The 11,501-nt window shown below is 36.4% G+C and overlaps 1 protein-coding gene across 3 annotated transcripts in view; it reads left to right on the forward strand.

The window, feature by feature from the left end:
• FAM208A (family with sequence similarity 208 member A) overlaps nt 1–11,501 on the forward strand; it is a 49,439-nt gene that overhangs the window by 24,684 nt on the left and 13,254 nt on the right. For all 3 annotated transcript variants that reach the window (XM_008067415.2, XM_021717269.1, XM_021717270.1), the window contains exons 14-17: nt 808–1,509; nt 5,343–5,749; nt 6,992–7,136; nt 9,440–9,499. In XM_008067415.2, coding sequence (XP_008065606.1) covers nt 808–1,509; nt 5,343–5,749; nt 6,992–7,136; nt 9,440–9,499 — 1,314 coding nt within the window. The remainder of the gene's footprint in view (nt 1–807; nt 1,510–5,342; nt 5,750–6,991; nt 7,137–9,439; nt 9,500–11,501) is intronic.

An 11,501-nucleotide genomic window follows, 5' to 3' on the forward strand; every position in this document is an offset into this window, starting at 1 on the left:
CTCACTAAACATTTTGTCTTTTTTACATCATATTTTGGGAAATACTAGGGATATTAAGAGCAATATCAGATACAAATTATATGACTTGATTTTTTAATGAAAAATTGTTTGGACTTATGAGTACTCTCACTAATAAAGTTTGATTATAGTTATAGTATTATAGCGTAGTTTATGATTTTTATGTTTATTTTTAGCTTAGTTTATTTTTTGTATTCAAATTTTAGTGTCAATTAAAATATTAGGCCTTTCAAAATTAATAAAAATTTTTGGCACTGATGGTAGAGAAAATTTATTTACCTTTTCTAAGAATGACTTTTGATAGTGTATTAAGTTACATTAATGGGCTTTACTGTTGGATTAAGAATACATTTCTCAATTGTGGCTTACTCTTGACTACATATCTGTTCATGTGAAGTTAAAGTTGTTACTTGGTAAGATGAATAAGTGACATTACTATCATTTGCAGATCTGTTTTGCTTAGATCCTCAGATTTTGCTCTACTTTATTTCTTCTTACATGTTGCTTGCCACCATTTGGATTGCCTAAGGGCAATAGGAAATGAAGATCTTCAAATATGTTCTGCTCTTTCATTTGTTTTAGTTTCTTATTGACCCGTTGTAGGATCCTGGACTTTACAAGCATGCTGTTTGTATATTTGCTTTATGACGTATATGTGTTAGGGTTACATACTAGTCTGGCTCAACATTAATGTATAAATGTTGTTAACATTTCTTTGGCAATATTTAGGTCTGTATTTGATTAGTTTCTTGATTGCTAACATGATTTGCTTTTTTGTTTTATTTACAGCACAAAAAGGTTCAACCAGTACACCACCACAGGAGAGGCATGAGAACATGCCAGATGTATTAAAAATAGCTCAGTTTTTACAATATGCTTTGATTCAGTTTCGAAAGGAATTCAAAACTATAAACACTGTAAATTTTCATTCTGTTGTTGAGAAGTATGTAAGTGAATTTTTTAAGCGAGGTTTTGGTTCAGGTAAACGAGAGTTCATTAGGTTTCCATATGATTCACGATTAGATGATAAAAAATTCTTGTATTCAGCTCCAAAATATAAATCTCACATTGATACTTGTTTGCATACCTATATTTTTCGGCCTGAAATGTATCAGTTACCTGTTTGTAAATTAAAAGAGCTATTTGAAGAAAAAAGAAAACTTCAGCAGTTCAGTCCACATTCAGATTACGAAGGTCAAGAACAAGAAATGAGTGGTACGAAAATGAAATTTGGGAAACGAAATAACTCAAGGGGTGAAACCATTATACCTGGAAAACAAAGGACATCTCGTTCTTTGGATTATGATAAGGATAGAGTCAAAGAATTGATAAATCTAATTCAGTGTAGGAAAAAGAATGTGGGTGGGGACTCAGATACAGAAGATGTGAGAAGCAAAACTGTCTTGAAGAGGAAGCTTGAGGATCTACCTGAGAATGTGCGAAAGCTCGCCAAAACCAGTAATTTATCTGAAAATTGCCATCTGTATGAAGGTAAAATATTAGATTGCTCTTATAGTAACTATCAAAAATATAGTAAAGCAGTTTTTGTACTTTCCTATAGTACGGGAGCCTGCAAATTAAAACCCAAAAGTCAGATCTATCCTGCCCATGTTTAAAAATTTCTTAGATGCGTACACATATTCTTTCTACTCTGGGAATCCAGGAATACCTTTGGCTTTTTCTGTTTTTTCCTTTGTTTTGTTTTAGTTGGCAGAAAAAGACAGAAATGGGCGATCCTTGTCTTGTGTATTTATTCCAGTATTGCAAGTAAGCTAAAACGTTTTTATCATCTAGATTTTTAAGATCTTCACACACATAAGTTCATAAGCATGAAGTGAGTTTCTTTGCATTCAGAAAATTGTGTTGTAACAGTCCACATTTTATGGTGCAGCTGCTGCTCTTTTGATTATGGCAGATCTGAGTATTCCTGTGATTCTGGACTGCATTTCTGTTTTGTTTTTTTTTGGAATCTTACTTTGTTGCCCAGGTTTGAGTGCAGTGGCATGCTCACAGCCACCGCATCCTTGACCTGCTAGGCTCAAGCAGTCCTTCCACCTCAGCCTTCCAAGTAGCTGGAACTACAGGTGTATGCTACCATGTCCGGCTAGTTTTTGTGATTTAGTGTAGAGACAAGGTCTCACCATGTTGCCCAGGTTGGTAACCCTTGGGCTCAGACAGTCCTCTTGCCTCGGCCTCCCAAAGTGCTGGGATAACAGGCTGAGCCACTGCACCCAGCCCCTGAGTCTTACTTAGCAATTTTACTTGTCTCTTTTCAAATTCAGTGTATCTGTGTAAGTTAGTCAGATCAGTGTCCTTATATGTGTTTGTACTCTTAGCAATCTGTATTTGTATCCTAACTTTTCACTTACCTGTTCTTTACTTCCTTTATTCTTGTGATACCCAATGTGGTAGTCACTAGTCATATGTTGTTTGTTGTTTAAGTTTAATGAATTGTAATGAAATAAAAATATATTGCAACAGCTACACCCCCTATATTAGATAATACTGATAGAGAATATTTCCATAATTGTAGAAAGTCCTCTTTGACATTGCTGTTCTCTGCAGTAGCTATCATGGTTATTTTCTTCGCTTGACCTGTGTGTCTCTTTTTCTTTCCAATGTTTCATCCATGCCCATGTTCTTATCTCATTGGTGGCCTTCTTGTACTCATTTCAGTATCATGTTCTTCTCAGTATTGCTTTGCTAATTTGCTACCAATCCTGTCTTCTGAACTTGCCTTTTAAGGCTTTGTTATAGACTAGCCATATCCAGCCATGTTTCCCTCTTGGTCTTTACTTAAGGCTCATCTCTCTCTCCCTAGAGTATGTCATGGACAGTTCTTTATTTCTCTTTTTCCTTGAAGTATCTTCCATTTCTCTCAAGCCTTATATCTTTACATGTCAAATCTCTTCTTAGCTTTCTGGCTGTTCTGCTCATCCTTTAGCTTATGTTGGGTTTGTGATCTGTGCTGAATCTGTTAACACTTACTGATACATACTGTCTCTTATATACAGTTGACCAGTGTCTCAACGGTTTGCTTACTGTGTGCTAGGTGCTTTATGTATATGAATGAACTTGTTTAGTTCTTGAGTGCTAGGCTTTATTATCCTAATTTTGCAGATGAGAAAATCTTCTCAGATAAGTTAGATAATGTTACCTAAATTTATGAAGTTAGTGGCAGAATCTATTTGAATTCAGTTCTGACTGACTCCAAAGCATTGTTCCTAAACTGCTATATTCCCTAGCACTGAGCACATAACAGGTACTCAGTAAATAAGATAACTTAATTTTTGGTACTCTTAGTTGATAATTGACTAATTCCGTGTATTTTGAAAAAAATAGTTGTGGGTGAAAATCTGGCCTCATCAGTCTTTAAATCGTAGGCAAGCCACATTAATTGTAAAAGACCGAAGGAGAAATGGGGCAGAGGATGAAGGGTAGGTAGGTTAACTAGAACTAATGACTGTCAGACTTGCATTTCTAGTTGTTTCTCACTTTTTTATTTTTAGTCATTTTGCATACTTTGTTTATGAAAGTAGAGATTTCAAGGTTGGATTCTAACACCCTGATCTTGATTTGGTGGTGAACCCACTCATTTTATGAGGTAACCTCTCAAATCTCTCCCCTCACCCTTTTAACTTCAACATAAACTGTTTTGAAGTATAATTTATATACAGTGTACTTATTTTAAGTGCGTAATTTGATGAGTTTTTGACAGCTGTATAATCCTCAGTCCGATATATAGAACATTTTTTTTTTTTTTTAGTTGGAGTCTTACTCTGTCGCCCAGGCTGGAGTGCAGTGGCACGCTAACGGCCACCACAACTTCAACCTGCTGGGCTCAGACAATCCTTCCGCTTCAGCCTTCCAATTAGCTGGAACTACAGGCACATACCACCACATCCTGCTAATTTTTTGATTTATAGTGGAGATGAGGTCTCGCTAAGTTGCCCAATCTGGTCTTGAACCCGTGAGCTCAGGCAATCCTCTCACCTCGGTCTCCCAAAGTACTGAAATTATAGGCATTAGCCACTGTGCCCGGCCATGTAGAACATTTTTATTACCCTCAAAAGTCTCCTTGTGTTCCTTTGTAGTTAACCTCACCCCACTCCACTAATGACTACTGATCTACTTTTTGCTTCTATAGATTAGTTTTGCCAGCTCTATAATTTTATGATTATAATCATGCAGTATGTACTTTGTTGTTGTTTCTATCTTTTATTTTTGCTGTGGTATGTTATACCCTTGTTTAATTGGAAATCCTGGCATCTACTCAGACTTCACCTAACTCCCACCCTCACCCCAGCATAAGCACATGATTTTCTGAATGCCCACTCCCTTTGCAAATTTTAAATTGTATTGGCTATGCAGATTATAGATTTATACCTGCATGGAGCCATGGCTTATTAGTTTTTTTTCTGATAGTGTTTATTCTTGGTGCAAGTTTGGTGGAGATATCTTCAGGATTATTTTGTATCTCTTAATACCCTTGCTTCATTATGAATATAAGTAATCTAGTCATTCAAGCCAAGGCTTAGATTTTAGGAATATTAGCTAGTGCCAGGCATGGTGGCTCACACCTGTAATCCCAGCACTTTGGGAGGTGGAGGCGAGAGGATTGCCTGAGCTCATGGGTTCGAGACCAGCCTGGGCAACTTGGTGAGACCTTGTCTCTACAATATATCAAACAATTAGTTGGGCATGGTGGCACATGCCTGTGGTTCCAGCTACTTGGAAGTCTGAGGCAAAAGGATCGCCTGAGCCCTGCAGGTCGAGGCTGTAGTGCCACTGCCCTCCAGCCTGGGCGACGGAGTGTGACTCTGATCCAAAGAAAAAACAACATTATCTAGTGCCTTAAGAACAAAATATAATAGTTATAAAGGTCAAATTAAGTCATTTTTTTAGTAGACTTAAGTGCAATTTGTATACCATCCTAACAATTGGCAAAACAGAAAGTGCAAATGTTCTATCTGCTGTCACGCAACTGGTTGACTTTGGGATTTTGGAGGTAAAGTTTAAGGTAACTACAGTGTGATTGTTAATATATAGTATCTATATGTATAATCTGATGCTTGAGATCATCTTTTATTCATAGAATGCTTAAATTATAATGAAAATTAACTTATTTAATAGGAATTCTATGTGCAGAATTTTAGCATCAATTATAATTGTAAAGTAAGTGATGGGTATGTTTGTAAAATCTTAGCCATTTGTTTGGTTACATTTCTGAACATAAATGCCTTATAATTTTTTAGGTATATTTTGGTTAAAAAATTTTTATGCTGGCTTTCAAATTTTATAAAATGATTTTTCTTTTTTCTCAGAGTCTCCACAGCCTATTGGCTCACTTGGGCATGATGCTGACTTGAGGCGGCAGCAGCAAGATACCTGTAACTCTGGCATTGCTGACATCCATAGGCTATTTAATTGGCTGTCAGAAACACTAGCAAATGCACGCCATTCTGATGCATCCCTGACAGACACAGTCAACAAAGCCTTAGGATTGAGCTCTGATGATGCTTTTGAGGAGCTGAGGCAAAAACATGAATATGAGTTGAACTCTACACCAGATAAGAAAGAATATGAGCAGCCTACTTGTGCAAAAATTGAAAGTGCACATTTTAAGGGTACTCAGAGCCCATTGCTAGAAGTTGATACAGCATCTTTAAAGTATCCTGCTGCTGTTTCTACCAGTGAAGTAGACACTGAGCATAAGCTACATTCGAAAGAAGTAAGCATACTTCTTGTCTTTTGGTTATCCTTGTTCGCACTTGTGTTTGTGTGAAAGAGGTTATATAGATATGCTTCCTTTGAAAAAGAAAGAAAATACACTTGTGAGTAAAGGTACCAGTCTATGATGGTACCTCTAAGTTATTCCTTGTTACAAAGAGGTAAATGCTGAAGTAGTTGTTTTCCTTTCTGCTTATAGGTTTAATATATTGTCTAAAATTTACTTGTGATAATGCTAAGGCAGGGCAATCTGTTTGTTAGAAATGCTTTATTGTGAGGTAATTCCATATTGTTTCATAATTAAATTGAATCCTCAGAGCATTTGCTTTCTACTGGCAGTAACAGGAAGAACCTCAAAATGAGACAGATGATGAGACCAAACTCAGTGCACCAGTGTAACAAACAAGGTTAGGTACTTGGTATTTATTTCTCATGCACATAGGAATAGTTGTGGAGGATGAATGACCTTCAGGATCACCTCTGAAGTGACCTTAGCCTTGCATATTAGCGCATCCAGTTTACTTATTTTATTCGTTTAGAGTACTGATTTCTAGCTGAGAAATAGCCTTATCTCCCCTAAGAAGTGGCCGTGTCACTGGGCAACGATACCAGGATGGTACTGTATTACTGAGGGCTTACTTATAATTTACTCTTTCCTCTATTTTATCTTCCCTGCCTTTGAATAAAAGTCATATGCATGTACTTACCCTTTTTCTCCTTGAGTTTTGGGATATTAACTTTAGAGGGAAGCTGATGACAGGAGGCAGGGTATGTAGTTAGGCACTGAGGAACTAGCCTGGTATTGTTAATATTTCCTGATGTATTTAGTAACTCTAAATCTAGTTGATGGGAGTGTGACTCAAACCTAGCACCCTGTCTTTTTTTGTAACTAAAGTTTTATTGGAACACAGCTATGCTTGTTCACTTAGATATTGCTTTGTACTGTGGTGGCTTTTGTACTGCAGTGGTAAAGTTGAGTAGCTGGCCTATAGATCATAAAATATTTACTGTTTGGCACTTTAGCATAAAAGTTTACCAATCCCTATTCTAAATCAACATCAAATTATGTTTTGAGAGAAAAAATTATGTTATAATTTTGAGACTAAAGTATTACAGCCATGTTGATTTTGCTTGTTTTTAAAGTTTAGATTGAAGCATATGAATTTACTGTGAAAAAATAATTTATTCTTGACACTAAAATTAATTGAAAAGAAAGCTACTGAGTATGTGCTTTAATTTTTAGGATCCAAGTTTAATTAGCATGAATAATTTTGAAGATTGCAGTTTATGTCCCAGTGTTCCTATTGAACATGGATTTCATAAACAACAGTCTAAGTCAAATAATGTTGAAGAGCCTGAAATACATTGGAAACTGATTCCAATTACAGGTAAGAACTAGTTCACTAGGGTTTAGATTTGCTTCATTTTACTTAGAGACTGGTTTCCTGAAGGGTTTTTGTCTTTTCTAGATTTTGCTCTTGGGTCACTAGTTGCTTCATCTTATTTGGCTCTGATGTCTTCAGTGTCTTATTTTGAGCAATATAATGTCCATCACTGAGTGTTGCTGTTTTTGGTCAGCATCAGCAAGTACCTGCAAAACGGCCTATTAAAAACAGGGATTTATGCTTCGTTCAGGCACCCTTGTTGATAAGAGGTGTCTCCCCGTCCCCAGACAGATATTTACTACTATTAATCCTATCTCCCTTCCCCTCCCCCACCCCATAGTTTCCCACCACTGTCAGTCATTTTCTTATGGTGTTACGTTGGATGACCAAGTTCCACTATATGAGTGAGAACATGATACTCAGATCTTTGTTTCTGGGAGAGGTTACTCAGTATTATAGACTCTAGTTCCATCCAGGTTGCTGCGAAATTCATGATTTTGTTCTTTTTTATGGCTGTGTAGTATTCCATTGTGTATATGTACCACATTTTTTAAATCCAGTCCTCTTTTGATGGACAGCATGGTTGCTTCCAGGTTCTTGCTATTGTGAACAATGCTGCGATAAACATACGTGTGCAGGTATCTTTTTTATAGAGTGAATTGATAACTGTACCCCAAAATATCATAATAAAAAGTATTGATTATAAAAAAAAAGAATAGTTGGTTAATGAATACGAAAATACAGTTAGATAGAAGGAATACATTCAAGTATTTAATAGTACAGTAGGGAAATTACCGTTAATAATTTGTTTTTCTGCGCATCCTCTCCAGCATCTGTTATTGTTTGTTTTATTATTGATGGCCATTCTTACTGGGGTTAGGTGGTATCTCAATGTTGTACTCCACATCTTTATAATAAAAAATTTTTTAAAAACCCCAAAGAACAAAAAGCCCCAGGGATTTAGCCATACAGTGGCTCTTGCCTGTGATCCCAGCATTTTGGGAGGCAGAGGCAAGAGGATTGCCTGAGCCCATGGGCAGTTTGGCGAGACTTTGTCTCTATAATAAATCAAACAATTAGTCAGGCATGGTGGTGTGTCCCTGTGGTTCCAGCTACTTGGAAGGCTAAAGTGGAAGGATCACCTGGGCCCAAGCAGGTCGAGGCTGTGGTGACTGTGAACGTGCCACTACACTCCGCCTGGGTAACAGAGTGAGACTCTGACTAAAAAAAAAAACCAAAAAAAAACACCCCCAGGTATCCAGGTATTTAAGACATACTTCCTCTCCTTATGGAGTTTAGTATGCACACTTCCAAATGAAAACTGTTAGCAGAAACTGAGTAATGAGGTGAGGTACGTATAGAGATGAAATGATGCACTTTGGGTAACAACTAAGTGCTAAGTGCTTCTCAACTAAGTGAGAAGTCTGCTTATTAGAGTAAACTTCACCTCAACAAGCTGTCATCTAAATAAGTAGATTTGTTGAGGTTTATCTATTGGAAGTATGATTTCTTAATAATGGATTATCTTGAAGAATTTGGATCATCTAGAGAGTGGCCTGGAATGATCAAATGCAAATATCCTAAGAAAGCTTATTGAACTATGAGGCAAAATAGTTTATCAAATATTTTAAGGTTATACTTTTTTGTTGTATTCTAATTTCTCTGCAAATGCACACATCCACGTAAATACATTGTTAATATTCCAAGTTCTTACTCGTCTTTGTTAGCTAAACATTTCTGAGAATATTTCCAGGGCATATATTCCAGTCCTACACCTTTATTTTAACCCTTTAAAAGAAAAAAACACACACACACAACTTTTTGCTAAAAAGTAGCCTGGCTTATGACCTAAAACCTGCTGCGACTTCTGAGGACTCGAGAAGAATTTCTAAAACTTGAGTTTCCATGGGCTTCAGCACCATCCTCACTTTGTGCCTTAACTAAAGGGCAAGAGGCCTGGTGGTGATGATAGAGAACTGGTATTCTTTTATGAAATGGAAACATTGACTTGAGTGGGAGAAACAATAGGGAAGTAGTTGATACAAGATGATTATCCTAACCATTCCTCATTTAGACACCTTCATACTTGGTGTGTTGAGAGCCATTAGAAGGTACCATATCCAGGTGTTGATGTCACCTGAATGGAAAGGGAAGCAACTTTCCTTTCTGAATGACCCTTCAAAATAATTTTAAGCAGAGGAAGGAATAGTTGTATTTGTTACCATTTGGGATTATCTGAAAGGTGCTTAATAGGTATCATTGATATCTGAAGAAAGTCTACAAATCTAATGGATGCTTTCCCTCAGGAGGGAATGCAAGAAGCCCAGAAGACCAGCAGGGGAAACATAGTGAGAAACAAACACCAGGTGAGAAGACTCGCTTTGCTTTTCCTCCCAATATGCTCTTCTTCAGAATTGCTACTTGCATTTCTGGTCCTTCATCAACAGGGCATTGATTTAAATTCTGTTAATTATTGCAAATTTGGATAATACCTACCATATTTATATCTAAGTCACTGAGTGGTATCAAATATTCTTACTACAAAAAGTGTTCCAATAAGTCACTGAATATTCCTATAGATTGTTTTCTTCACTGTCTATAGTACATTCTGTCTGGTAAGATGATTTAGAAAGACCAGAGTATTCTAATCCGTTTTTGCATGGTGTAGCATGAGAAGCAGTCTTCAGGTTTTTTTTAAATTCAAAAAATATCAGAAAGTGAAACCATTTATCTTTCAGGTACTGTTCCTAGTCTTGAAATTTTTAACCCAGTTCTTCTAATTTTAAAGCTAATTTCTGCCAATAGCTTAAATAAGAGGTGAAAAAACTTGTGAATTTCACAAACATTTATAGATACTACTGATCAGCTAGTTGTAATAGGTGCCTAGGAGATGATCTCTTTTGTCTGAGCTCAGTCAATTCAACTTTCCTACCAATGGTAATAAGCATTCTTTTTTTGTTTAGAGTTTGGTGGTAGTCTTTGTTTCCATTTTGTTTATCTGACTCAGAAATCAAAATTTATATTTTTTTATTTGGAAAGAATGCTAAATGACTTTCTTATTAGGTCTTTTCAGCAATTTCTTGCCTTTGGGAATTAAAAATATTTTAGTTTTCTTCAAGAAAATCTTTACATCTCCTCCTAGGAAAAGATGATTAAAATAAAACAGGAGCAACAGATAAGGAACATACAGAAAAGTGCCCAATTCTTATTGTGCATCTTGATGAAAATTTACATAAGTGTATATTATATGACCACCACCCAAATCAAATTGTAGAACATTTCCAGCATCCCAGTTTTTTTCTATATCCTCCCAGTCAGTACTTTCCCTATCCCAATAAATAGCTGTTAATCTGACTTCTTTTACTAGTTTAGTTTTGCCTGTTCTTGAACTTTTAGATAAATGGAACTTACTCATGTTCTCTTAAGTACCTTTGGAATTTTACCCATGTTTTGCATCTATTAATAATTCTTATTGGGAACCAGCAGGATTCTTATTTGTGCTTTATCATGCTCCATCACTGTCTGCATTCTTCTTATTTGGGATACTATATTCATGTTTTATAAGTGAAACTGTAGGTATCTGAATGATGCTATCTTTAGAGAACTCATGACCCCCCTTTCACTTAAAAAAAAATCAAAATACTGCTGTGCTTTAATAACGATAAGTTAAAACAATGCATTATTAGGGATGTTGATCTGTTTATGTCTTTTAAATCACTTATTGAAGTTTTTGGTTTTGTTTTCATTTTTGAGTCGGAGTCTCACTCTGTCACCCAGGCTGGAGTGCAATCGCATGTCACGGCTACCACAGCCTCTATTTGCTGGACTCAGGTGATCCTTCCACCTCAGCTTTCCAAGTAGCTGGAACCACAGGCATGTGCCACCACGTCCAGCTGATCTTTTCCATTTATTGTAGAGACGAGGTCTTGCCATGTTGCTCAGACTAGTCTCAAACCCCTGAACTCAGGCAGTTCTCTGACCTCTGATTCCCAAAGTGTTGGGATTATAGGCGTGAGCCACCATGCCCTGCCTGTTTTGCTTTTGTTTTTTTTTTAAATAATAAAGTTGTCTGTCTTAAAACCATATAGGAAATTTGTGCAGAATAAAATTAGGTGGTTATTATTATATTTTTAAAAGGAATCTACTTAACTTGGGTTTTTTTAATATGGAAAATTCTCCTGGTGGACTTACATTATATTTTATCTTAAAAAGAATCCCTTTATCCATAGCTTTTCAGGAGTAAGCCTATTGGTTTGATGCTTAGCTATAAATTTTGGGAGCTATTATTATTATTATTTTTTTGAGTTGGAGTCTCACTTGGTCGCCCAGACTGGAGTTCAGTGGCCGCTCCCGGCCACCACAGCCTCG

This window comes from Carlito syrichta, unplaced genomic scaffold (genome assembly GCF_000164805.1).
Source record: "Carlito syrichta isolate Samal-C Ts95f unplaced genomic scaffold, Tarsius_syrichta-2.0.1 Scaffold309583, whole genome shotgun sequence".
NCBI lineage: Eukaryota > Metazoa > Chordata > Mammalia > Primates > Tarsiidae > Carlito > Carlito syrichta.